We start from the raw sequence: 27728 nt of genomic DNA, 5'->3' as shown, positions 1-27728 counted from the left end.
GTAAGCCTGATAGGCTCAGAGCTTGGATCCAAAGGGAAAATGAAAATAGGACCCAAGAATGAAATAGTAGTCAAATCCCTTGGTCCAGAAAAGGCTCTTTCCATTATATCAAAGGCCAACAGACCAGGAAAAGCTGTGGATGGCAGCACTAGACCCCAAAACACTACAGCTGCTAAGCCCTGGCCCTGCCCAGATCTGTGCCTCAAGGAAGGAGCCAGACCTGAGTTGTCCAATACCAAGGCTATGAGGGGGAAAGATGGCTCTGATTACATTAGAATGGATCCCCCCCCCCCCTCAAGATCTGGTGCTGATGCTTTGGCTCCAAGACTCATCCCAATCCAAGCGAATGGAAGCAGAACTGGTCAGGAAGGCTGTCAAAGACCTAGTTGCCTTTGGATCCATTACCAACACTCTTGTGACTTCCAAATCTAAGTGCTCCAAATCCAGGGGCTGATTCAGAGAAGGAGATATCACAATGTGAGAAGTGGTCAGGAGACTCACAGATCCAATGGGAGACACAGCCAGAATAACCCAGATGTGAATCTGAGCTCTAATGAATTTCCTCATCATCCTATCCAAGTCAGCTTCTGACAGACATCTGGAGGACTTAATGAAAGAGGTGGTTGACTGCACTCTAGACTATCTCCTTGGCATCCTGTGAAGGAAAGGGGAGTGCATCCAAGGAGACATTGATTTGACTGTGGACCCAGGTGAGCATGTTTCAGGAGATTTAGATGGAATGACAATCAGATCTAAAGTCACTGCCTCCAAGTATTTTTTCTTATGAGCCAGTGAAGTTGGATCTGAAGTTTTCTAGATGTTTTTGTGGTGGCTCCAATGATAATGGAACCAAAGTAGCAGCCTTTAGAGAATGGGTGGGGAATCTTTTGCAAGATTCCCTGGGCTCTGAAGACAATTTCACAGATTTGCCAGGGGTTTGAGCCCCTGAGAAAGAAGGAGGAAGCAAACCCTTAAGTACCAGTTTATTACACCTGTCACACAGAGCTCTTGAATTAAATCCAGCACAAATGGTCCAGTTAGTGTTAAGAAGCACCACTCTGAGGCAGTAAATGAACTCCCTGCGGGCATCAGAATTGGGAATCTTATGACCACAGGAAGTGCACTTTTTAAATCCTATTTTTTCTGCCATAATGAAAAAAGCAGGATTTAGAGGAAAAAGGGGTAGAAATAAAAAAAAAGGAGTTTTTTTTAAGGAAAGCAGGCTACTACAATGGTAAAAATAATGCCCTCTAAAGGGTAGAAAAGATTAAAGATAGAAAGGTATAAGCACTGGCTATGGAACATTAGAAGCTACCAAACATTATGAAAAAGTCAGGAAGTTATAATGTTATAATTAAAGCTCACAACTGAAACAGAACTAGTGTGTTGGAGAAAAAAATAGGAGAGGAAGGAAATACAAGTATAAAAAATAGTAAACAGATAATCACTTACAAAAAAAGGCTGAAATAATTATCCAATATAATGCTCAGAGAGGATCCACATCAGAGCGAGATGGCAGCAAATGAGTTCTAAGGTACTGCTGCATGACTGGGGCATTATGGGTAGAGGGAGAAGCTTGAGAGTTGAAGCTGAAGTCTACTGCATGTAGCCAAGTTAGATCCGATGTCCTCCAATACCCATAAGTTGAGGAAGAATGAAAAGGACATCATCAGATCTTATACTATATAAAAGCATAAAAAAATAAAAACAATAGCAATATGTTGCAGAACATCTAAATTCATCTTATCAGTTACTTTATGGCTTTAGGGAGGGCCATGCAGACCCCATCTTCTGCCCCAGCACCACATTTAACAGCATGAAAAATTGTTCCGTGATTTTGCTTATATTACTTTTTATGATTTGTTTTTTGGACTCCAAATGCTCTTTGGCTGTCAAGCCTTGCCCCTTACTGGTCTACTCTTCCCACCCTGCTTCTGGCATTAGAAAATTCCAGGAGGGAAATATGAGAGATGAAGCCTGCAACCTTCAACCAACATGAAGTCAGGAGATTTTTTGATGCTTCTAATAGCTCTCCCCATCTTGGACAGCAGGCAGTGTGAAATGCCTGGTTCTAGATGAGTTGCTGCAAATGTTCTCTTCCATATACTTGCAATGCATTTTTGAGCAGCCTTATGCCACAGTCACTATACTTACGAGAACAGTACTGATTCTAACTTTTGGGTGCTCCTGTAGTGGGACTTTCAATAATTCTCTTAAATTAACATTGATGAGCCAACAGCAGAATCTCATTCCCACCCCACCCCATCCCATCCACTAGCTGGTTCACCCAGGCCAATAGTTAAAGTCAAGATACATTCCTCTAGACAATACAGCTGGCATCTTACTAGGCTTATCTTTGTTGACTTCACAAAATGTGTGACTTTATTACACTTCTTCCACTTGAATTAAAATTTCACTACCTACATTCCACCACCTTCATTAAACTGATTACAGAGCTATCTCAGTAATTATACAGGTAAGTTTCTGCTGAATGGAATTTTCTCCAAATGTTTTGATAATTTTAAGTCTATCTATCAGAGGTCCATCCTTTGTTCTCTTCTGTTCTTAGTCTGGAGATTTTCTTCCCAGGACTCCACTGAAAGAGGGGTTTGTATAGCCTAGATGGACTGTTACAGTAAACAAACAGATATAAATAAATAAATGTTTTTAAACTGTAGTTCCATCCAAAACATACTGCAGAACATTGTCAGTTACACTCATAACATGGGCTTAACTAGGTTTGGTCCTTCTACAACTATTAGCACAGAAAATGTAGACTGACATTTTTTGCCTTGACTTGCCACTAAACAGTTCACTATTGACCTGGATGCAACCAAAGCCATTACCTTTAAAAATAACAAATGAAGAAGCTTTATTTCACTGGAATGACCAGTCTGCTCTTCAGCTTACTCTAACCTGGAAACAGTCCTCTCACTTAAGTACTTGGGTATGATTGTTTATTATTCATTATTATTGTTGTAACAAATGGATGTTGGAAAAATAGTTTGCACCATGCTCTAGGGGTGTCCAACCTTTTGGCTTGCTGGGGCCGCATTGAGTGAACAGAAATTGTCTTGGGGCCGCATATAAAATATATCATATAGTTAAACTCTTTCGCTGCCACAGGAGACCAAAGTCAACCTCCTGGCTGTACTGTAGGTGCATTCGAACAATTAATAAATTTAATAAATGCCTAATATTTGCCTTAAAATTCTAATTCTCATTCTGATTTTAATTCTCTAATCTAACAGTTAACTCTAACATCTTAGTTAATATATAGATTTTTTTAACAAACAGATATTCACTACAGCACTTGCATTTCTCACTGGGAAAACCACTCCAGCAGTCCATCTACATACAGTGTCAACATTAGCAGTCCTACAATACTATAATCCACAAAAATAAGCCAACAAATTTGCAATAAAGTAAAGAATTCACATTACTGACTTAATAAAACAATTCTGAATAAGCTACAAGAGGGTCTCACCCAAACAAATGACTGGTGCCAGAAACATGGCCTCAAGCTAATTGCCAAAAAATGCACAATCATCCCCTTTGAGGAGAGTGATGTCCCCACAAGTTATCACATTAGTAACAATGCTGTAAGCACGCAATCAGTCGTGAGGTGCTTGGGCACCCAAGTTGATAGAAACCTGACTTTTGACCACCACGTTTTCTCCATTGTACGGAAAGCTTTTTACATGGCCCACCTCATTAGTAACGGTATCTCATCCAGGGACAAAGAGGTCATAACATCCCTGTATTCTTGCTTTACAAGAGCAATTATTGAGTGCAACACCCCTTTTGGCACGTGCCTCAGCAAAACACCATGCCAAAAGAAGACTACAACCATTTCTGACAAAAAAAGGTCAAAGGACTGAGTTCACTTAGTTATCCAAACAGACTAAAAAGCTTCTTGCTTTCCTCTGTCTCTCACTGGCCACTATAAATTTCTGGCTTGCTTTCCAGGCTAAGAAAGATCCTGCCTTAAGAGACTTTCTCCACCTCAGAAATACTGGTTATATTTAAAACACTCACTACAAAGACCACAGCCTTCACTGCAACATAAACAAGTCACTTTGTATGGACAGGTTCTTGACACAAAAAATTTCAACTTCTGTAAAAAGCTCCTCTCATTATCAAACAATGTAGTTCAACAACACTACAACTGGATGGATAGCCATGAATGCACTCCTTAAGTAAGTAGCATAGCCTTCATCAAACCAGAAGGAAAATCCACATACTAAACTTTCCCAGCTGGATGGCTATACTGTCTAAGAAGAGGGGCCTATTTAACTAAGAATTCCATTTGCAAAAATATATTCAGTATACATATTAAATCTCTCTTATACACACTCACACACACACACACACACACACACACACACACACAGAGAGAAAAGGAGCCCCTACTTGTAAAAAAGGCAACCTTAGTAATCACATAACACAGTCTCACTGATTGAAATTGTCTGGAAGTCAAAATATATGAAAAAATCATAATAGAAATGGATTCCTCCATGCAATTTCCCACCACCAAAAGGACCATCAATAAATCAACAAATAACTGCTCAGCAAAAATTAAATCAATAAGAAATCTATAAACTCTCTATGATCATACTACATACTGGAGTAAACATATAGCTTCCATCCAATCTAAAGCCATTTGACATTCAGACATTTTAATTTGTGCAGAAGTTATTCACAGACTGACCGTTTACTAAGCTGTAATGCTGACCATCGCTTTTGAAAAAACTGTAATTTTGTTCAGACCTATTGGAGTATTCTGGAAAAAGACAGGTAGATCAATGCTTTGATTTAGATTTGACGAGACCACCTTAGGCAAAAGGACGGATTAGTTCGTGAGGATACTCTGTCCTTATGAAACAAAAGATAAGGAGGACGACAGCTGAGTGCTTGAAGCTCTGAAACTCTTCTAGCTGATGTAATAGCTACCAGAAAAAGAGTCTTCCATGATAATAATTTTAAAGAACAGGAGACTGCAGGTTCGAAGGGGAAGAATCAAAGAAGCAAGAACTAAATTTAGGTCCCAAGGAGAAGGAGGATTTCTTATAGGAGGTCTGAGAAGAAAAACTCCTTTCAAAAAGGCTTTGCAAAGCTTGTGGGACATTAAGGCAGATTCAGAAATACCCACATGAAAGTTAGAAATAGCTGCCAATTGAACTTTAAGTGCAGAGAGGAGATGAACCTGCATGGAAGAGTTCAGCTAGAAAATCAAGGACTAATTGGATGGAAGCAGTGAAAGGATCTATGTCCTTTCCTTGAGCCCAATATGTGAAGCGTTTCCACTTACTCAAATAAATCTTCCGAGTGGAAGATTTATGGGAAGCTATCAGAATATCTCTAACAGAGTGAGATAATTGAGGAAGCCTGGCTAAGGTTGGAACTGGAGGAACCAAGCAGTGAGGTTCAGAGAGGGAGGGAGCGATGAAACTGACCCGACTGATGGATCAAAAGATCTGGAACTAGGTCCAGATTCCACGGTCGCTCAAGAGAAACGATGTAGAAAGGGAACCACACTTGTCGAGGCCAGTAAGGAGCAATGAGGATCAATGAGGCCTTCTGAGCGATAGCTTTCTGTATCACTTGAGAGATCAGTGGGAAGGGAGGAAATGCATACAGAAGTCCCCGGGCCAAAGTTGGACTAGCGCGTCTCTGCTGGGTTGGCCTGGTAAAGGGAATAGAGTGAAATATTCTGTGCACTTGCTGTTTTGGGGAGTAGCAAAAAGATCGCAGCAAGGCTGACCCCACTTGAGAAAAATTTCTCTCACTACAGAGTCTTTCAGAGACCACTCGTGAGGCATGAGTATGGCTCTGCTCAACTTGTCCGCAATTTGATTGGACTTTCGGGGGATGTGCGTTGCTATCAGAAACCGCTGAGAAGAAATCGCCCATTGCCACAGTCTGAGTGCTTCTCGACACAGGGGTATGACCTGGTTCCGCCTTGTTTGTTGATGTACCACACTACAGACATATTGTCTGTTTGGATTGCAATCGTTCCCAAGGGAAGAGAGTCTTGAAGGGCTTGCAACGCTAAAAGCACTGCTCTCATCTCCAGAACATTTATGTGCAAGTGGCATTCGTTTGGTTGCCATGTGCCCTGGACCGTCCTGCCCTGATAATGCCCCCACCCGATCAGGAGGCATCCGTTGTCAGAGTAGCAACCGGAGGAGGTGGAACAAAGGGTCTTCCCAACAAGAGCTGAGGGGAAGACATCCACCACATGAGATGATTTTGCACGCCATGTGATCATAATGGTGTAAGACATTGGAAGTTGCTGGTATGACCATTGAGTAAAGAGCATCCATTGAAGGATCCGCATGTGGAATCTGGCTAATGGAAGCAGAGGTATGGCGCTGCCATAATTCCCAACACTTTCAGAACTAACCTGGCTTTGATTCTGTTGTTGTTGAAAAGGAGTGATACCAGTTTGTGAATGTCTGTTATTCTCTGATGTGTTAGTCTTGCAGACATGTTTACTGTATCTAGATTTGCGCCTATGTAGGTAATAGTACGACAAGGCGACAAAACAGACTTTTCGCAATTTATTGAAATACCCAGCTTTTGACAAACGAAAAGTGTAATCTCTGGCCATCAGAAGGAGATGCTTGGTGGGAGCTGTGAGGAGCCAGTCGTCCAAATATGGAAACACCTGGAATCCTTGTCGTCTCAGGTGAGAAGCTACCACTGCCATGCATTTGGTAAACACCGGGGCAGTGGTGAGACCAAAGGGCAGGGCCCTGAACTGAAAATGACTGGTTCCCAGCCTGAAGCGGAGGAATCTTCTGGGCGTCTGTTCATTTTATGTGATAGTATGCATCCCGAAGGTCTATAGAGCACATCCAGTTTCCTTTGCCCAAAAGGGGAAGGATGGATTGCAGCGTGACCATCCGAAATCTTGTTTTCTTGACTGATCTGTTCAAGACACTGAGATCCAAAATTGGTCTCCAGTCCTGTTTTCTTTGGAACTAAAAGAACCTTGAGTAGATTCCGGATCCTTGCTGGTCTGCTGGAACTGGCTGAATTGCTCTTTTGCAAGCAGTTTTGAAATCTCCAAAACCGCTAGATCCCTTTGAGCGGGTGGAACATCTGGAAGGATTTTTGACTGATTTGGAATGCGAAGAAAGGGGATAGAATAGCCTTCGGAAATGATGGACTGTACCCATTTGTCTTGAGTCAGGGATAGCCAGGCTTCTGGGTACAGTGACAATCTTCCCCCGACTGCCTCCGAAGATGGGCAGTCGGGCAACACCTCAGGGATGCTGAAAAGGCTTGTCAGGGAAGGCTTCCCGATTGCCCTGGTTCTGGACCCCCTGCCCCTAGGGCGACATCTACCATTGTTATTCCTGCCTCTGCCTCTGGCGGGGAAACGACTCTGTGCGTCAGGCGAAGTCCCCTGAGATTGTTTACGGAACCACATCTTTCCACCTTTCTGGCCTTTGGGGTAAGGCCTAGAAGGAGTAGAAAAACGGACTCCGACGGCAGAAAGGGTCTTGCCATCAGTTTCGCACCTAGTCAAGGTTTCTTTCACTTGAGGACCAAAGAGGGATGATCCATCAAGCGGGGAGTTAGTGAAAGACGCCTTGAAAGGTCCGCAAAATTGCATAGCCGCATCCAGGCATGCCTACGTAAGGCCACACCTGTCCCTGCGGCTCTGCTCGCTCCATCAGCCGCGTAAGAAAGAAGGCGCATGGAGGAGTTGGTTATGGAGTTAAGGGTAGCCAGCTGCGTGTTCATCTTATCTTGGAAACCCGCAGCTGTAGGGTCCTTTAACATTTCACTCGCTTCCTTGATCAAGTCCCTTTGAAGACGAGTAAAATGGCACAGGTAGTTCAGCGAACGCATGGTAAATGTCGCTGATGAGAACATCCACTTCCCATACCTGTCCATGGACCTAGATTCCTTGTTAGGTGGATGGACAGGTACTGAAGGATCAGCTAGCTCCTTCTTAGTGGCAGCAGCTACCACCATAGCATCCACAGAAACTCCTTTTGTTAAGAACTGTTTGTCTGCTGGTGCTGTTATGAACTTGGAGGGTCTCCTGGGAGTGGGGTCCACTGAATCAGGAGCCGTCCATGCCTTCTTAGCAACCACCTGCATGAGGGGTCAAAGGGGGACACCCAGGAGGTGGAAGGACGAGAGCCAGACGCCTCAAGATACACAGATTCGTCCTCCGAAGGGTTGAGGGCTGGCCAATTTCCCTCTGTTTCAGGATCTCCAGAATGTCTGCAAATGAGACATCTTCAGAAGGGGAACGGGGAACCCTCAGAATAATCCAAATCTGTGTCTGGCGTGATGGACTCAGGTGAGTCAATGTGTTTCCTCTTACACTTCCTCTTCCGAGGGGCTCTTCTGCCAAATCAGGAGAGGCCTCGGAAGAGGATGAAATCCCCACAGGGGTTCCTGAGGAGCTGGCTCTCTGCGGTCCGGGATGAGGGAGTGAGTCGACTTAACCTGAGGCACCGAGAGGAGGGCGGACGGAGCCGACTGTGGAGTAGAGCCAGGCTCTAACACACTCCGCATGACCTCGAATGCACCCCTGTCAGGCAGAGCCAGAGGTCCCCGCTCGAAGCTAAGAACCCCCTCGGCACCAACAGTGATGGCTCGAGGTCGATGTCGGAGCCGAACTCACCAGCCAAGCACCGAGAGGGAGAGGGGGTCGGACAAGGGTCCGATGCCACTCACCCCTCGAGCCGACGAGGGAAGTCCGGCCGAGATTCTTCCAAGCAACAAAGCGGAGCGGACGACGGAGCGAAGACAATTGTATCGGCTCCGACGCTATCACAGTCTCGGTTCCGGCGACCCGGCTCGAGCTTAAGAGAGTCGAAGGAGGAATATGTTGATGGACCGGGCAGGCATCGACTGATGAGTCGGGCTCTGAAGCATCTGGGCCAGTGCCTCGGACTTAAGAAGTCGACTCACTACCCTCTGAAGGTCATGATCCGACAGCCTCGATGACCTAGAGGAGTGAGATCTTTGGCTCCGTTCAGACAGCAGGGGAGATCCTGGAGCCGAATGAACGGAGCCAAGAGATGGTGACCTGGACCTCTTCCTAGTTGTCGGCTCCGAAGGTCTGGTCGGAGCCGACACGGGAACTTCTACTACCTCGGCTCCGGCCGGAGCCAGGGAGCCACAGAAACTGTGGACTGAGACTTATCGGCTCCAGCCGGAGCCGATGAAGGCAGAGGTTGAGAAACCTTAGGTCTCGGCTCAGTTGTCGGAGCCGAAGACCTAGATGCCTAGAGGGCTTCCCTGTTGAAACAGATAGGGAATCCTCTGGCTTGAGTAAGCCTCTTAATATCAATTTATTTTTTTCTTTCCTGCAGGACCCTGGGGCTGAAGCCATGGCACACAGCACAGGAGTCCTGCAGGTGCAAAGGCCCCAGACAGTAGACACAAGAAGTGTGAGCGTCTGTCAGAGACATTTTCTGACAGCACGCATCACACTTCTTGAATCCGGAGACCTTTGCTTCTTTAGACATTTTAAAACAGGTGTAAACAAACACACACACAAACACACTAATTACACCCTGTCAAGTTAAATTATAATAAAAACCACTAACTAGGATTTTAAAATAATACACACACACTCCACTAGGGAAGAGAAAAGGCCTGTAGGCCCAAGGGAAGAACCTAAAGTTCTTGAAGGAAAAAAAAAAAAACGGGAATTTTTTAGAAGGGGATAAAAATTTCTCTAAACTAAGGGAAATAAGTAAAAATATTAAAATTAAAGGGGTTTTGATAGACTAAATTACACAAGAAAAAGTCACTTACCAAGAACCGGTAGAAAACCAACCTCGAAGCTGTAGCGGCAAACGAGATCTGAGGTAACTCTCGCCTAGCATTGTGGGATATAAGGGGAGCCTCGAGCCGGTGGAACCAACTCTCGAGCTTTTAGAGTGGCCGAGTCGGAGCCGAGGTCAGCTCCGAACCTATCCAGCAAGAATGAAGGCGAGATAGACAACTTAACATCACTCACTACAAAGACCACAGCCTTCACTGCAACATAAACAAGTCACTTTGTATGGACAGGTTCTTGACACAAAAACTTTCAACTTCTGTAAAAAGCTCCTCTCATTATCAAACAATGTAGTTCAACAACACTACAACTGGATGGATAGCCATGAATGCACTCCTTAAGTAAGTAGCATAGCCTTCATCAAACCAGAAGGAAAATCCACATACTAAACTTTCCCAGCTGGATGGCTATACTGTCTAAGAAGAGGGGCCTATTTAACTAAGAATTCCATTTGCAAAAATATATTCAGTATACATATTAAATCTCTCTCTCTTATATACACACACACACACACACACACACACACACACACACACACACACACACACACACACACACACACAGAGAGAGAGAGAAAAGGAGCCCTTACTTGTAAAAAAGGCAACCTTAGTAATCACATAACACAGTCTCACTGATTGAAATAGTCTGGAAGTCAAAATATATGAAAAAAAATCATAATAGAAATGGATTCCTCCATGCAATTTCCCACCACCAAAAGGACCATCAATAAATCAACAAATAACTGCTCAGCAAAAATTAAATCAATAAGAAATCTATAAACTCTCTATGATCATACTACATACTGGAGTAAACATATAGCTTCCATCCAATCTAAAGCCATTTGACATTCAGACATTTTAATTTGTGCAGAAGTTATTCACAGACTGACCGTTTACTAAGCTGTAATGCTGACCATCGCTTTTGAAAAAAAACAAATTCCCACACTTTGTCAATAGCTCAAAGTGAAGAAAGGATTACTTTTTTTTACTTATTATGTATTTATTTAATTTTGGAAAAAAATCTTTAAAACTGTTAAATTGATCACACACCCAGAAACACAGAAAAGTTATTGTGATAAGTAAGCCACAGACTGCTGCAAGAAATCAGTCACAGCACACTATGCTTACGTCCGAACCAATGAAGCATACCTGTCAATTCCAAAAGAATTAAAGTAGTGTAATAAGAAAGTTATTTGCAAGGTTACATGGCAGTTTATATTGAAAATAAGTGGAGATATTAAAAACGCTCTGTTTCTCATAATTATGCTGAAAAGTCTTCCAAGGTAAATACAACCTTCTGATTTAGCATGGAACCATACCTCTCAACCTTAGAGCAAGAATTCTGGACAAATACATTTGGGACACAGGCCCAAAAATAGTTATGCATCACAGACACCATTGAAACAAGTGCAGCTGCAAACATTATACATCACGTATAATGTTTCTATCCCATTATTGTCAGTTAAACATTATATGGCTCATTCGATCCTGCCTTCTTTTGCAACAAAGAAAACTATACTTTGAAATTACAAATCCATTAAAAATAATAAAACACATTGGCTCCGCATCCTGCAACTTCTTACCTGCAAACAACCACGGAGCTTTCACTAAAACTAGGTCTGCTTATTTCCACAGAATGACACCTCTCCCTAATTAAGTCTAATGGTATACAATCTATCAGGATCTGGACTACCTGAAATAAATTAAATTATGGCCTGTAAATTGCAAGTGCACTTTGTTTAATTAAACTACATTTCAAAGCCCACTTGCTGTATTTTTTCAGTAACATCCCAATATCCATTTCCAGGTCACTTTACAAGACATTGGCAGTGGTAGACTTAGCATCCTCCAGATCCCTACAGAACCACACTCATACTGCTAACATTGTCCATTAAATGTAAATATCCATCCACTGTAAATGGCAAGAAGCTATGTCTTAAAAAATCTATTTTTGGCATTCCTAGTACCCAAGTATCAGGTTTTGAAACAAAGAAACATATTCTCCACAGTTTGTAAGTCTCTGTCTTTAATAATCATCTACTATTGCAGTACTCCCAACACAAACACACACATACACACTAAAACCCCCAACATTTAAAAAATGACATTGTGCCCACTTAATTTGCCAGTATTGATGATCCACCAAAGATATGCTTACTGTTGTCCAATCTACCACTGCTTAGAACCCACCAAGACAGTACTGGGTGATTTTTTTGTTTGTCAAAAAAAAAAACTTTATATGCTACAGTCCCACATTAGTCAATCCATTACTGACCCATTAACCCTAGGCTGCTGTCTCCTCCTTAATCCCTGGGACTGCATTACCATGGATGACTACTTTTATTTCCTAAGCAAAAGACACAAATTGGAAGATGAGGCAAAATTCCAGACATTCTTCGAAAATCCATACAGTTGGGAGGTATGATTTCATATTCAATACAACACTCTCCCTGTCAGAAAAGCTGCAATTTAATGAAAGTGTACTTTTAATGAAGGATGCATTTGTGAGCTAACTTTTTTGTATGTTAGCCTCTTTGTGCATGTGTCTCTCTCTGTCTCTCTGTCATGCACACAAACACACACACACTTCTACTTTCATGCACACAAACATTCTGCTTTCATGCATGCACTCACTCACACCATACTTACCTATTAACACAGGTTAAAAGGCAATGGCAGCAAATCCATAGATGAGTCCCTCTTCAGCAAGAACACACACATTGATTCTTTGGCACGAAATAATGGCGCAAACACACAGACCCTTCTTTGGCGCAAAAAAATCAAAACTAGAAGGATGCTTTGGTGCATGCACACACCGATGTTAGAATTACAGGCCACGGCCGTGAAAAACACAACAAAAAAGTGTTTTGGGGCATGCGTACATCAATGTTGGAGTTAGAGGTAGAGGGCCGCATGGCAGAGCTCTGAGGGCCGCATGCGGCCCACGGGCCGCAGGTTGGACACATCTACTAGACCATTACAGAGCTAATAACTTCCTGACATCTGAAGGTTGCTTTGGTATAGGGAAGGAGGCCCTCATATACATCCCAGAATACAGTCTACTCCTGTTCTCTTTATCACTCTCTGTCTTGGTCACACAAGTACAGATAAACTTATGATTTCATGAATTAAAATAAACTGCTTTTTTTGCCCCTTCTCACCATTGATTTTGGTTCTTGGATTCCCCCTTTACTCCCTATGTGGAGTCACCACAATTGAATGGTACCACAATAGGTCCCTTCTGTATTGCTGATCTTCCAGAGATTTGGAGGCTACATCAGCCTGTTTTTCCCCTTGACTGGAAAGCGGAACAAAAGCATAATACTGTCACACTCTACCAAGCTGGGACTTTTCCCTAGCACTATTCCTCCATGTGCTAGTATATTCTTAGATGACTGAATGGGCAATAAGGCATGCTTTTGAAGATTTCTCCACTCTAAGCCCTAGGGTAGATATGCCTCCTCAGCCATCCCACTCCTTCTAGGCCATCATTCCTCTAGTCCTGGCCTCCAACAGGGCTGATGAGAGATCTACTGCAACGGCATGTTCCCCACCTAGGATATGTATGTCCATTCTCCCTGCCTGAACTATTAAATGCCTTAGTTGGTAAATGAACTCAGGCTTCCTGGTCCCTAGTCAGGGCTTTAGCACTCTAGCTCCCTGTGCAGGTTACAATATGTTGTTTTATAAAATATAGATACACAGAACTAAACTTAAATGAAGTTAACAATTTGCATACCAGGTTGTTGTCAGATCTTATGTTCAAAATAGAGAAGGCAAAATACATTAATATTTTTAAAGAAATTGACATGCACTGTAATAATGTATTTAATAGGAAACTGAAAAAAATGAACACAGATCTCATTGAATATAGAGAGGGAAGAGCATATCCACCCCCTAGGAGATTAGATAAGGTTAACACACAAGATAATCAATTACATTTGGAGAATGTGAATTTAGAATTAGACCACGCAGATGCAGAATACCCTGAAGTCCCTTTAGACCCTCCATTAACCCCCCCCAAGAGAAGCGAAAGGATAGCCAGAAACAGAGAATGAACAATTGGGAACACAGGAATTTTTACAACAAAGGCAGAGGGAGGGAAGGAGAGAGGAGAGGGAATTAAACGAGAACATCGTTTTACAGGGAGAATCAATGAAAATAGACATTAGTTCAACATAGATGGAAGACAGTGTAAAAGTATCACACTCAGGCATTTTGAACAGTAAAGAAAATTATCATATATCCAACTACACAGATTTGAAAATTAACAGTGATTATTTTAAGCTTTTCAAAAAAGGCCTTCAATATGTACCAGCTAGACCTTTGAGAATCGTTAATACATTGGTGGATTTAAAACTTTTTTTGCGGAAAATGAATCTAAATTGTTTCTTTAAAGGTACCAACTTATTAAATACTGGTTTATGTAGGAAAAAAGTCTTTAACCCTCCCCTGAACCCGACATTTAAAATTTTTGAAGAACTAATGGAAAGTGAAATTAGGAAATTAAATATGAACAAGATCAAAAATTGTAACTTTACAAAACAGGATAGATAATTAGTTAATATGTTGCAATGAAGAGGTTGACAGATAATGAAACCTAATGGGGGGGGGGTAGTTATAATGGACACCACTGTTTATAATACCAATATGTCTAACATTTTGAGTGACGAAAACAAACACTGCGTGATATCTAGGAATGAGATTTTTATTTCTTATTCTAAAATAGATTTTTTATTAATGACCATTTTCTACAAGGTACCAGTGATTAAGAAACTTTTGGATTTTTTAACAGTTACTAAGCCTATGGTCCCTGTAGTTTTTGGGATTCCTAAAATACATAAAAGTATAGAAAAAACACCATTTAGGCCTATAGTTGCTGGGGCTGGCTCTAAGATAGAACCACTTGCCATATACACAGATTACAACTTGAAGAAGTTTGTAACATCTTTGAAACATAATTCAAAGGCTTCCTTGGACTTTTTAACAAAAGTTACCGAGGATAAATGTGAAGAAGATCTGATTTTAGTAACCATTGATATAACAGGCCTATTTCCAAGCATTCCACATGATATAGGCTTGGAGTGGCTCCAAGAGGTCTTAATAGAATGTGATTATCTAGTCAACGAACAGAAGAACTTAATCATGGAAATAATATTAAAAAATAATTTTCTTTGGACTTCAATGGAGAATATTACAAACAAACAAAGGATGTGGCAATGGGGGCCACATGTGCCCCCTTGTACACCAACTTAGTACTATACTACTAGGAGAAACATTACATTTTTCAAACAGAATGGCATGACAATATAGTCCTTTATACAAGATTTCTTGATGATGTTTGTTGATTCTGGAAGAGTTTGAATACACAACTTGAAAGATTTTTTTAACTATATTAACAACAGCACTACCTTCTTGAGATTCACTTACATGGCGTCCAAAGAAAAAAATAACTATCTTGATGTGAGTATTTATAAAGATTTTGAAATCAGGAACTATCAAACTAGATTATTTCGTAAGGAGACATTTTCGAATTCTTACTTACATTATGATAGTGAACACCCTGATTACCAGAAAAAAGGTATTATTAAAGGGTAGCTTATTAGAGCTTCTAGAATGTGTAGTGATAAAAAAATATTTATGGAAGAAGTGATGTTTATGAAAGAAATTATTAAAAGGGGTTATCCAACGTACTTGATTGATTAGTTAACAATGGAAGTGAAGAAAGGGAGAGAAGGGAATTTTCAACCTATTTTAGGCAAGGGTACTAATATATTGAGTAATACAAAAGAACTGGATGATTCTTACAAACCTCCCTTTATACATGCATTTACACCCCATCCGAAGAAGTAGACAACATTATCAAGAAATACTAGAAGATTTTAACTATCAATACTGATATTTATTCATTCACACCCAACATTCAGTGGGAAAAGAGATATGAATATAAAATAGATGTTTGAGAGACAAGAAATATTTAAACCAAGGACAGATATTAATCGGAAAAAAATTGGGCACACACACATATATATATATATATATATATATATATATATATATATATATATATATATATGTGTGTGGATTTTGTTACCAGCGTACTAATATGTTAGATCAAGAAAACTTGTTTCTTACAACAAGGAGGTACAAAATAGTGGCCAAAGGGTATTATAACTGTAACAGCAAGGGAGTGGTGTATATTCCACTTGTGAAAAATGCACCAGTTTTTATATAGGCAAGACAGAGAGACCTATAAGAAGATGCATTTATGAACATTTACATGATATTTCACAGCAAAAAGACACTAGTGCTTTATACAGACACCAAAGGGAATGTAAGGACAGTAAATTTAAATTTTATATAATAGAATAGGTTGCACAAGATTTAAGGGGAGGACCATGGGAGACCCAACTCGAAGAGTTAAATGGGTGTTCTTTTTTAGTGAAGTGTAACATTTGATTGGTTGGAAAGTGAATTTGAACATTTATAATGGAATGTAATTTACTTTTTTACTTGTTCTGATGAAGCTCGGGAGATTCCTGGGTAAAAGCGCTTAACTTGTTTAACAATAAAAGAGTGTTAAGTTCCACGGTCTCTAGTTCTGTGTATATTTTAGTGAGTTTAGTAACGTTTTTTTATATGTTGTTTTATGATATGTACTCCTAGAATATGCACCAGGCCAACTTGTCTGCCTATACATGCCTGCTTTGCCTTTTTTTCCATGTACCCTCAGTTTAAAAATCTTAAACTTAGGTCACTGCTCAATCTACACAGACGTTCACTACCAAATTATTCTGTATTATTTCCTCACATCAGGATGCAAAGTATTCTTATTAAATATGATATTCTATCCCTTCCCATATTGTCAGTCTCCCTGATAGATACTCATAGAGATACACAGAACTCCTGTGCAAGGCATGTGCAGCAATTTCAAACAGGTAGCTGCATTCTGATCTATATAGATGAACAGCACAGCAAATATGCAAGCAGGTGCACACTCCACTGAAGCATACACAGAAGTGCAGAACACAGTCTAAAGACAAGCTACATGCAACCTTGCATGCATCCCACAATAACTAAAAATGTTATTTCACAGTGCACTGCATCTCAGAATCAAGCAGGATATGCCGCATGTGCTAGTGCATCACACAACAGGAAAAGTACACAAACCTATATATACTGAGCTGAGCGGTGGTTCCTCTAGGGGATTGTCAGGGCTTCTCCTTTCTGCACTATGAATATACATCAAGAAATAGAAATATTTATGATACTACTTACTATCTGGAGCAATACCACCACCACCTATCTGCATCTAGTTAGTTTCTTCTCAAAGCAGAACCCAGTGATGTGGTGGTATGAAAACTGTATATAACATTTTGCAAAACATAACTAACTTTTTTAGAATGAGCTGGTAAGGACATAACTTCTTAGGTTAGCTGATTACTGTGGCTGGATGTAGTTTCCAAAATCAATAAATCCTTCGTCATCAATTAAACAACAGTCAGGCACAAAAAGTCATCACTTTCATTTGCTGCACATTTTTTTCTTACAAAAGATGTTTAAAGTACAAAGCCCTATTTTTACAGTTGCAGATATTAACAGTTTTGAAGTAAAAATACTTACGACTGTTTTTTTTCTAGCAAGGTTTTGAATGTGGATATCAGTTCCAGATAAGAGGTAGGTGTTACGTAGTTGTGCCTCTGCAATTCAGTGTGAAATTTTTCAGATAAACGAATAGTGGAAGTGTGGAAGCTCTTACACATTTCAATACAGCCACTGCGTATTTGTTCAGACATTTCAATATCTTCAAGGAAACGAGATGCTACAGCTTGCAAAGCATCTTCTGGCCATGTCTACAAAATATTAAACAGAAAACTGCTACTGAACAACAAATATGATTATCCAGAATTTACAACTGATAATACAACTAACACCAGTAACAACTTTCAAAACCATACATGAAGTAGCCCATAACAAGTGATCTAACAACAGAAGGTGTTTTACATGTCTCACATAATCTGACAAAGGGTAAATGCATGCCTAGTTTGTGAAATCTGCATTTACTGGTCGGGCATACATTAATGTATCATGATGCTCTTTTGTGATTTGAAAAGAGAGCCTGAACATGGTTACATTTCAGTATGGAATTTGGTTTACTTTAGTTATTTAACTTAATTAATTTTACAATTTAACTTCACATGGAACTTACAAGAGTATATAAGAGCAACACTGATTGCAGTAAACAATTAAACCTGTAATTGTACTCCACTTATGCGGAGCATCTTTATTTTCTGACTGTTTTTTTTATTATTTTTCATGCTGTTAGTATAATATTTCTGAAAATAAAATAATTATTTCATTGCAGTTTTTAAAATACAAATGACTTCACCATTCTGACTACATATTTGATGTTTGTGATATTAGAATTTGTTGTGTATGATAAGCAGATGTTGAATGGCAATTAGAATTTTTAGATACAAGACTGTAATGTGCAGCTGTTGCATTAATCTAAACTTAATATTGTTTACTTTATTTCTGCAGAACCGCAAACCTGGACTAAACTGGCAATATCATTCAAGGCTTTATAGAAGCAAAGCCAGATGATGTTCTTTATTCCACTACCTCATAATATTCTGGAATTAATTTCTGAATAAGGAACTGTGCCTCTCAATGTGAAGGCAAAGAAAAGCAATAGTGCAAAACAGTGGATGCAAAGGTCTGCATCACCCATGATTGCCTGGTGAGACTATCTTCTTCTTTTTTCGGCTTTGTCCCGGTTAGGGGTCGCCACAACGGATCACCTGTCCGCTCATGATTGGCAGTGGAGTTTTATGGTGTTGAGTTGCCAGTCCGGTGCCCAACCTTCCACAGAAGGCACTGCCTAGTGAGACTATAATAAGTATAAAAAAAAAAAAAACTTCATCTCATTAGAGCACAACTTTGTGGTGTGGACATCAAGTCAGTTTTACAATTACTACTTGCACTATTCTTTACTTACAAGAATCAGCAGTCATCCTTTACTACTGTTAGTGAATCTAAAGCTTTCATTATGTCAGATTACCTCTTCCTCTGTAATATCTACTCTATAACAGAGAGTACTGGGCCCTTCATAAGCACAGGACCAGATGTTAGCTAAGCATGCATACTTGTTTGTTTTTCAGTAAACAGATGCAAAGTATGATTAAAGTTTGTGAAATTAGTACTGTTCCAATCTTTGATGTTAGCCAAAAGTGTTCTTTGTAGCACCTGCGATGTGCCCAAAATTGACTGCTCCTGTAATTCATACAGAGTTACATGAATTGGTAGCATACCTAAATATGACTAAAAATTGTTTTTTATGAGACCCATTGCTCCTACTACTATTGGAACTGTGTGGTTATCCTTCCACATTGCCCTTGTTTCTGCCTGTAAAGCCTGGTATTTTATGACTTTGTGTGTCTCTGTATGTAAGACACTATAATCACTGGGTGTAGCAATTTCAGTGATCAATGCTACTTTTGCCTTTTTTTCATGGACTACTATATCTGGTTTTCTCGCATCTATTTTTGAACTGTTGGTAATTGATGATCCAATGTGACAAACTTCATCATGCTCTATAATGCTTTATGGCTTATTACCAATGCTTCTCAGCTACTTCAGTATTGTAATGTTCGCACAATCCCCAATACAACAGTCTTGCCACATTATTACTTCTTTCAGTATACAGGCCCTCTCCCATTAATGTATCACACCCAGCAACAAAATGTGAGACTGTTTCCAGTGCTGTTTTACAAAACTTACATTTGTGTGTTTCTGTGGCATGTTCGATGGACTTTGTAAACCAACATGTACTTAGTCCACTATCCTGGGTTGGCAATATTAACCTTTCATCTTTTAGTTTAAATTCACCTGTACTTAATCATTCCTGCAGCAGATCCTGACTGACATTAGGTTGTTCCAGGAGTTTTCTGTACTTGAAACTACATTTATGCTTTTTCCATATTTCTTGCCTTCTCATCTGATCCTTCTCCTTATATTCTTTCGTTTGTTTTTGGCACATTCAGCTGCTGCTTTTTGCCTACTTCTGGTATGATTTCCATTCCTGCTTGACACTGATATGCTTCTGCTAAACTATGCAGTGAAGTCATCATTGACTTATTCTCCTCATGATATTTAAAACGTTCACTATGTTTGGATATGGTGATGTCGGCAGATAAGTATGCAGTCTTATGATTGCAGATCTATACATGTAATCACTTTCGCGGAGGCCCATAGCTCCTTCTGCACGAGGAATATATAATCATCTTGGTGTACATTGATTTTTGCAAATCATTCATAAGCATGAAGCATTTTTTTTTCCTGTTCAACTGATCCAATATCTTTTGGGGTCAGTCAATCAACCTAAAATTAAAAGTTATGTTCTAATCATAACTAGGAATCTGTGCTGTCCATTTTCATTCTTCCTCAACCCGTGGGTTCAGATCCACTCGGTTGCATACTCCAGACTTTGGATCCAACTCTCAAGCTCCTCCCTGTATCCATAATGCCTTAGTCCATCCCCATTACCTCAGATTGAGTTTGTTGCCATTAGTCCCAAATAGCTAGACAGAGGCAGGAGAGGCTGACAGAGAAAGGAAGGGCTCAAACCCAGAGCTGCAGGTTCCAAAACATAGTCCAAGAGGTCTCTCCAGAAACTGAAGGATGGGGGATGGATGGGACGGAAGTCGAGGAAGAATGAAAATAGACAACACAGATGCCTAGTTATGGTGAGTACATAACATTTAAATTTGATGATGTTCTTTTCATTCTTCCTCAACCCATGGGATAGAGTCCTCAGCTATGTTGATCTTGGGTGGTCCTTATGGAAGGATATTCTGGAGTACCACCGAACCAAAATCAGCTCTGTTTCTAGAAATAATGTCCAGTTTGCAATGGGTAACAAAGGTATGAGCATGGGACCATGTGGCTGCAGTGCAACTATCAATAGATGTTCATCACCAAAAAGCAGATGAAGCGGCCACAGAACTGGTTGTATGAGCCTTAGGTGGTTTGGGTAAGGTTTTGCCTTGTTGAGAACAGATCCAAAAAATACAGTCTGTAATCCATATTGCTAAAGTGACTTTAGAAACCAGGCAACCCTGTCTTTTTGATGAAAAAAATACAGTTGATCTGATTTCCTGATCTGTTTTGTCCTGTGAAGATAAAAGAGTATCTGTGTACATCAAGGAGATGAATCATGTACTCTCCTTTATTCAAAAAATGAGGGACGAAGACTGTTAAATGAATAAACTGATTAATGTTATTTTCAGAAGCTACTTTGGGTAGAAAGTACAGGTTTGCATGTAAGGTAACCCTATCTTTATGGAAAATGATATAAGGGGGCTTTGAGGAAAGAGTCTGGAGTTCAGATATCCTTTTTGTAAAAGTAATGGCTACTAAGAAAAACGTTTTCCATGAAAGGAATTTTAAGTCAAGTTTTAGCTGAAGATTCAAAAGACTTCTGAGCTAGACCTTGTAACACAATTGTCAGATCCCAGGGAGATGAAAGATCCTTTAGTGGTAGTCCGAGAAGAAAAATGCCCTTTGGAAATGCTTTGCATAATTTGGACAAAGCCAAGAAACACTTTCTGTCTCCTGTGTGAAAATTAAGAGATAGATGTTATTTGTAGCCTAAATGCAGAGAAACTAGATCCTTCTTTAAAAAGATTGTTAAACATTCAAATATTGCAGAAGCTAGAGCAGAGAAGGGATCAAATTCATTATTCAAAGTCCAGAAGGAGAATCTTTTCCACTTGCTGTTGTAAACTTTCTTAGTAGAGTCTTTTTGTGATGCCAAAATAATGGTACGTATTGAGGAGGAAAGCCTGGGCTGTCTAAACATAACTGGAAGTGGAGAAATCATGCAGTTAGTTTGAAGGCCTGGATATTGGGATGGGAGATGGCTCCAGTATCCATTACGGGATACCGAAGATGAGACCACAGAAAGGGGAACCATACCTGTTGTGGCCAGAAGGGGCAATGAGGTTGACTGAGTTCTTCAGCCATCTTGCTTTCTGCAAAAATTCATGAATCAAAGGAAGAGGGGGATAAGCATAAAAACCGGGGGGGGGGGGTTGATTTTGACTACACCATTTCTCGGTGACACCCCCTGAGGGGGGATAAGAGCAAAATACCTGCTGCACTTGTTGCTGTGGGGATATGCAAAGAGGTCACAGTAAGGTTGGCCCCCAACTACGGAAAATATTTTCTGCCACAGATTGACTGAGAGATCACTACTGAGGCATCAGGATGGATCTGCTTAAATTGTTCTCTAACACATTGGTTTTCCCTGGAATGTGTGTTGCAACTAGAAAGCAGTCTGAGGAAATCGACCATTCCCACACTCTCATGGCCTCTCTGCAGAGGGGATAAGATCAAGTTCCTCCTTGTCTGTTGATGTACCAGACTACTGACATGGTGTCAGTCTGAACTGAAATAGTCCCAAGTGGAAGAGTATCTTGCAAAGCCTGCAACGCGAGTAGGACTGTTCTCATTTCTAGTGCACTGATATGCAGACTGATCTCTTGGGGGGATCACATGCCTTGGACCGCTCTTCCCATGAAATGCCTCCCCCACAGTTGAGAAGCATCCGTGGTCATTGTGGCTATTAGAGATGGTACAAAAGATGGTCAGCCTAGATGAAGGTTATCTGATTGAATCCACCAGTGAATGTATCATTTGTAAATTGGCGTAAGTTTGACTGGATAGGATAGGGGTTGACAAAGAATGGACCACTGAACAGCTAGAGTCCATTGAAGGACATGCATAAAGAAACATTCCAAGGGAAGCAATACAATGGGTGCTGCCATAGATCCTAGTTCCTAAAGAACTGATCTTGCTGGGGGATATGGACAAGCAAATAAACTTTATTCCTAATAGTGGATACAAGATAAGGTGGTATTGATGCTACTTGTGTTTTTGTATTCAGAACTGTACCAATGAACTCTGGGATCTGGACTGGTGTCATGTTTGATTTGGCATAATTTATTGATATCCCAAGTGATTGACACATCTACAGCAAACAGTCCCTGGACCATAGAAGAAGATGTTTTGAGGGAGCAGGGAGGAACCAGTCATCCAGACATGAAAACATTCGGAAATCTTTGCGTCTCATATGAACAACCGCCACTGTCATACATTTGGTAAACACCATGGAGGCTGTGGTGACTCCAAAGAGAAGGGCTCTGAATTGGTAGTGACTGGCTTCCAGCCGAAAGAGTAAGTGTCTTCGGGATTGTCTGCCTATTTTGATGTGACAGTATGCATCCTGAATATCTACCGAACACATCCAATCATCCTTGTAAAGAAATGGTAGGATGGATGGTACTGTAACCATTCAAAACATTGACTTCTTCACATACTGATTCAAATTGCTTAGATCCAAAATTGGTCTAAGGTCCCCTGTCTTATTTCCACTATAAAAGCACTATGAGTAAGTTCTGTATCCTATTTGGTCTGGTGGGGCATCTTGGATGTCTCTCTCTTTCTAACAGCTTTTGGATTTCTTGTGCTGCGTCTTTCCTCTGACTGGGTGGAACACTGGTAAGATTTTTTCCATTTGTGAACAGGGAGTTGGAAAAATGTAATGAAATAACATCTGGATATGATTTTTAGAACCCAGGTATACTTTGTTATGCTTGCCCAGGCTTCTGGGTACAGGGATAATCATTCTCAACTACCTTCAGAGATGGATGGTCAGACAGTGCTTCAGGAGTGCTGGAAGGGTCTGTTGAGAAAGTGATCCCAGAAAATCTGGTTCTGTGGGGCTCCTCTTCCTCTAAGACAATGTCTGCCATTAGAATTTTCTCCTTTGCTTCTGGAGTAATTGTTCCTGTGCAGATCATGGAAAGGTCCCTGAAATTTTCGGAACTGTATTTTCTTACCACCTCTCTAATACCCGGAAAAGGTCTACTGATAGGTAGAAAACTTGATTCCCATGGCAGACCGTGTCTTTCTGTCTTGTTCTCTGTAAGTGTCTCTTTTACTGATACCCAAATAAAGATGTGCCATAGAAAGGGGCACTAATGAAGACTTATTAAAAGGCTCTGCAAAGTTGCATAGCCACATCCAGTCATGTCTCTTTAGGGCAATGCCAGAACCAGCCTGTTGTGAGATACCTTCAGCTGTGGGAGACATCAATCTCACTGAAGCATTTGAGATGGGCAAGAGAGTGGCCAGCTATGAGGATGTTCTTCTGAAATCCTCTGTGGACATTGACTCTGAGAAAGTATTTGAAAGTTCCTTGGTCAAATCTCTCTGAAGTCTCGTGAAGTGTGCCAGGTAACTGAGAGACTTCAGAGAAAAGGTTGCAGAGGCAAAGATTTGCTTTCCAAATCTGTCCAACACCCTAGACTCCCTGTTTGATAGATGACAGAAAAACTCTGTTCTGCTAGCTCTTTCTTGCTGGCTGCTACCACCACCACAGCATCAGCTGGGACTCCTCTGCTCCAGTGGGGTCTGTCTTTTGGTGGGGGCTAAGAATTTGTCAGGTCTCTTCAGGATAGGTTTGCCAGCATCCATCTCATTCCATGCATGGTGAGAACCTAAATCAGAGAGTCCATCCATTGGGGGGGGTAACCCAAGGTGGAGACAGACAGAACCAAAGCTTCAAAAAATACTGATTCTTGCTGAGAGGGTTTTTTGCAAGACCAGACACCTTTTTCTCAAAGGATCTCTAAAATGTCTCCGAAGGAGATGCTGTCCGGTTGTGATCTGGGGAACCCTTCTCTTTCATCAAAATCAGTATCCTCTGTGACAGGCTCCATTGGGCAGTCAATGTGCCTCCTCTTGCATGTTCTTTTCTAATGGACCTCCTCTGTGGGATGTTCAGGGGAGGTACTGGAAAAGAAGGGAAGTTGCTCTACCAGAACTGATTGGACACTTGCTGGAACTGGCTGTCCCTGTGGGGTAGGTCTGATCGACTCAAAGCTCGGAGCTATTGAGGGAAAAGGGTTTGGATTTGAAAAATGAGAAGGTGGTTCTCTAGAGCGAGAAGAAAGCTCTTTTCACAATCACAAAGGCAGATGGACCAAGAGAGACATCAACCAGCCAAGCCAGAGTCGGAGCTCCCATCGAAGTTGGATCTTAACCACATTTGGAACTGAGCCTCATGGATGAACTGGACCTGAACTATCCAAGGCTGAGAGTCTGAGGGTCAGGGATGGATCTGACATAATCGGAGTGAATTCTGGTCCCACAGACCTGATGTTGCCACTTAGGCTCTGGGACCCGAACTAGTCAGGGATTCAGTCAGTTTATCCAACATAGTAGGTAATGGAAAAAAGTTAAAAATTAAGCTTTAAGAAGTTTTTTTTTTTTTTTGAGAAAAAAGTTTTAATTACCAACAATTGTAATTTAAAAGAAATAACCTACAAAAAGAGGTAAGCAGAAAAAACAACAATAGTAATAACAGACTACAATTTAGAAAAACAGTAAAATTACTAGGAAGTCCTAACATCCTGCAAGAGACTAAGAGGGAGGATAGAGATAAATAGCAAAATTCAGCTAAAGATAAAGTTTTAACTTTTAAGGAGAAAAAAGGTTCAATTAACTCATGAAAAACTCAATGCATGAGAGAGGAACCTGCGTCTGTTTCCGATGGCAGCAAATTTGATCTGAGGTAAATGGGGATGACTAAGGCATTATGGGTAGAGGGAAGAGCTCGAGAGTTGGAGCCAAAGCTTGGAGTATGCGGCTGAGTTAGATCCAAGGATCGGATCTGAACCCATGTGTTGAGGAAGAATGAAAAGGACAATATCAAATCTGTAAGTTACAAGAGAAAGAGTAAACTAGTTTATAGCATGGACTTTGTTCCTAAAGGTCAGGCCTGTTTTCAGTATTAATTTTTGTCTTCTAAAATATTCCTTACTGAGCTTTGTTTGCATTTGCTTATGTTTTGTTGTCAATCCTTCCACAATCCCCAAATATTTATAAACTCCCTCCTGCTCAAGCTCCTTTATATCACATTAATGTCCCTGATATGTTCTTGGTGCTGCAGCTTTCCTGCTTTAAATGGTGCTTTTGCACATTTCTCAACATGAAATGACATTCTTATATTATCTGAGAAAGTTTTGACTACTTGCAGTTGTCCTTTCAGCTCTCCGTCTGATGAACTATACAGTTTTAAATCATTCACAAAAAGATAAGACGTTTTTGCACTGTGTTGTTTTCTGGGAGACGAAATATAACCATGACCTAATCTGTTAAGTAGACAGCTTAAGGGGTTACGGAGGGCAAGACAAAACAGCAGTGGTGACAAAGATTCACCCTGGAATAACCCTCTTTGAATTTTTATCCCTGGGATAATAATTTGTCCTTTATCATGGCTTAGCTGCAACTAACCATGAATGTGGGACACTGTCAAATGCTTTTTTTCTTATCTATCCATGTCATACTTTGATTCTTCCCCTTTTTACAATTCTCCATTATGACTAACAACAAATGATCTTTTGTTCCATATGACGTTCTTTTGGTTCATTCTACTGCCATGATTGAGTTTTCTTCTGAATGACTTCCAAATGACTATAAACTCTGTCGGCATCAATCCTAGTACATAGTTTCTACATTATTGGAAGGCAAGTCATTGGTCTATAGTTTTTAGAATTACTTGCAGTTTCACTGTTGAGGAGGAGTATTGTTTTTCGTTTTGTTAACCAGGTTGGTGTCTGTTTGGGATGCGCATATAAGTAGTTCTTACACAGGGCTAAATGTTTATGTCAAGATTTAATACTTTTAGCCAGAAGTTAGGTACTGCATCTGGGCCTGGGGTTTTCCATTAAGGAGCTTTTCTTAATTTTGTTTCAATTTCTCTGGCCGTTACTTCATCTCATTTCATATCCTGTACATTTGAGCTTCTTAATGTTTCTTTTACTTCTATCCATTCAGCATCTTTGTTTTGTTCCACAGGGTCTTCACAGATATTTTGCCAAAATGTACCTATTTCCTCTTTTTTTGGGTGGTGCTTCTGCTCTTTTTGGATTGTTTCCCAGGTCTCTATAAAACTTTTTGGTGCCTTCAATGAATTACTTATTTTATACTTTTCTTTTATATTTATCTGCATATCTTCCAAGTTTTTCTGCCTGTGCTATCTTTAGTTTATAATTTGCAACAGTGTACGACAGATTCTCGTCTGTTGTAATACTGCACATTGCTTTTTTCACATGTATCTTTCTAAGTATTTTTGTAGATCTCTCATCTATATTCATCTAACAGTGACACTTCTTGTCTTAATTGCTTTATAGTTTTCGCTATTCGATATTTTCATGATGGCATTTGGTTTCCTCTCTTCTTTTCCCTTATTGCCCTGTGTTTTTTAGTAAGAATTTATCTGTTATTAATTTAGCTGCACAGTAATATATTCTATTTACTTCTGTTATATCACCTGAATTTCTGTTAATAGTCTTGATTACTGTGTTGTTTTATCAGACTTAGCATTTTGAATCTTATTAACATCCTGTAATCTATTTCTTTCATCGATTTGCCTATCCATTTCTATTAAATCAAGCAACTCTTCCCTTAGATCATTTTCTTCTAAACTGAAGGCACATTTTTTGTTCTCCATTTCCTGCGGTCATACTACAAAAAGTTCCAGAAGATCTTCCTGTGACATTCTCTTCAGCTGTATCCTGCATCATCCATTGCTTTTTCATATGGGAACTCACTGACCTATCATCTCACAACAATGACTACATCAGAGTTGCCACTGTTTTCTGCTTGTTCCCTTGCTGTGGAACTCCAACTGGACTATTATACTGGTTTTCCGTTGAAGGCTCCAGAGTATTTTTATGTGGCAGGTAAACAGATGCTTCCTGTTCCACCCGTTTCTCCTTTATTTGGGGGCTCATTCTTTCATCATGCTCTGAGGTCACCAGAGTTAGATTTTCTACACTAAATCC

General features: G+C 40.4%; 1 protein-coding gene across 1 annotated transcript in view; it reads right to left on the bottom strand.

Moving 5' to 3' along the window:
- DNAH7 (dynein axonemal heavy chain 7) overlaps window positions 1-27728 on the bottom strand; it is a 4771155-nt gene that overhangs the window by 1712554 nt on the left and 3030873 nt on the right. Inside the window, exon 38 of the mRNA XM_044073696.1 lies at window positions 17440-17669. Coding sequence (XP_043929631.1) covers window positions 17440-17669 — 230 coding nt within the window. The remainder of the gene's footprint in view (window positions 1-17439; window positions 17670-27728) is intronic.

Source organism: Protopterus annectens, chromosome 6.part0, assembly GCF_019279795.1.
Source record: "Protopterus annectens isolate FY-2018-M chromosome 6.part0, PAN1.0, whole genome shotgun sequence".
In the NCBI taxonomy this organism is placed as follows: Eukaryota; Metazoa; Chordata; order Ceratodontiformes; family Protopteridae; genus Protopterus; species Protopterus annectens.
This window is presented reverse-complemented; position numbering and strand designations above follow the sequence as displayed.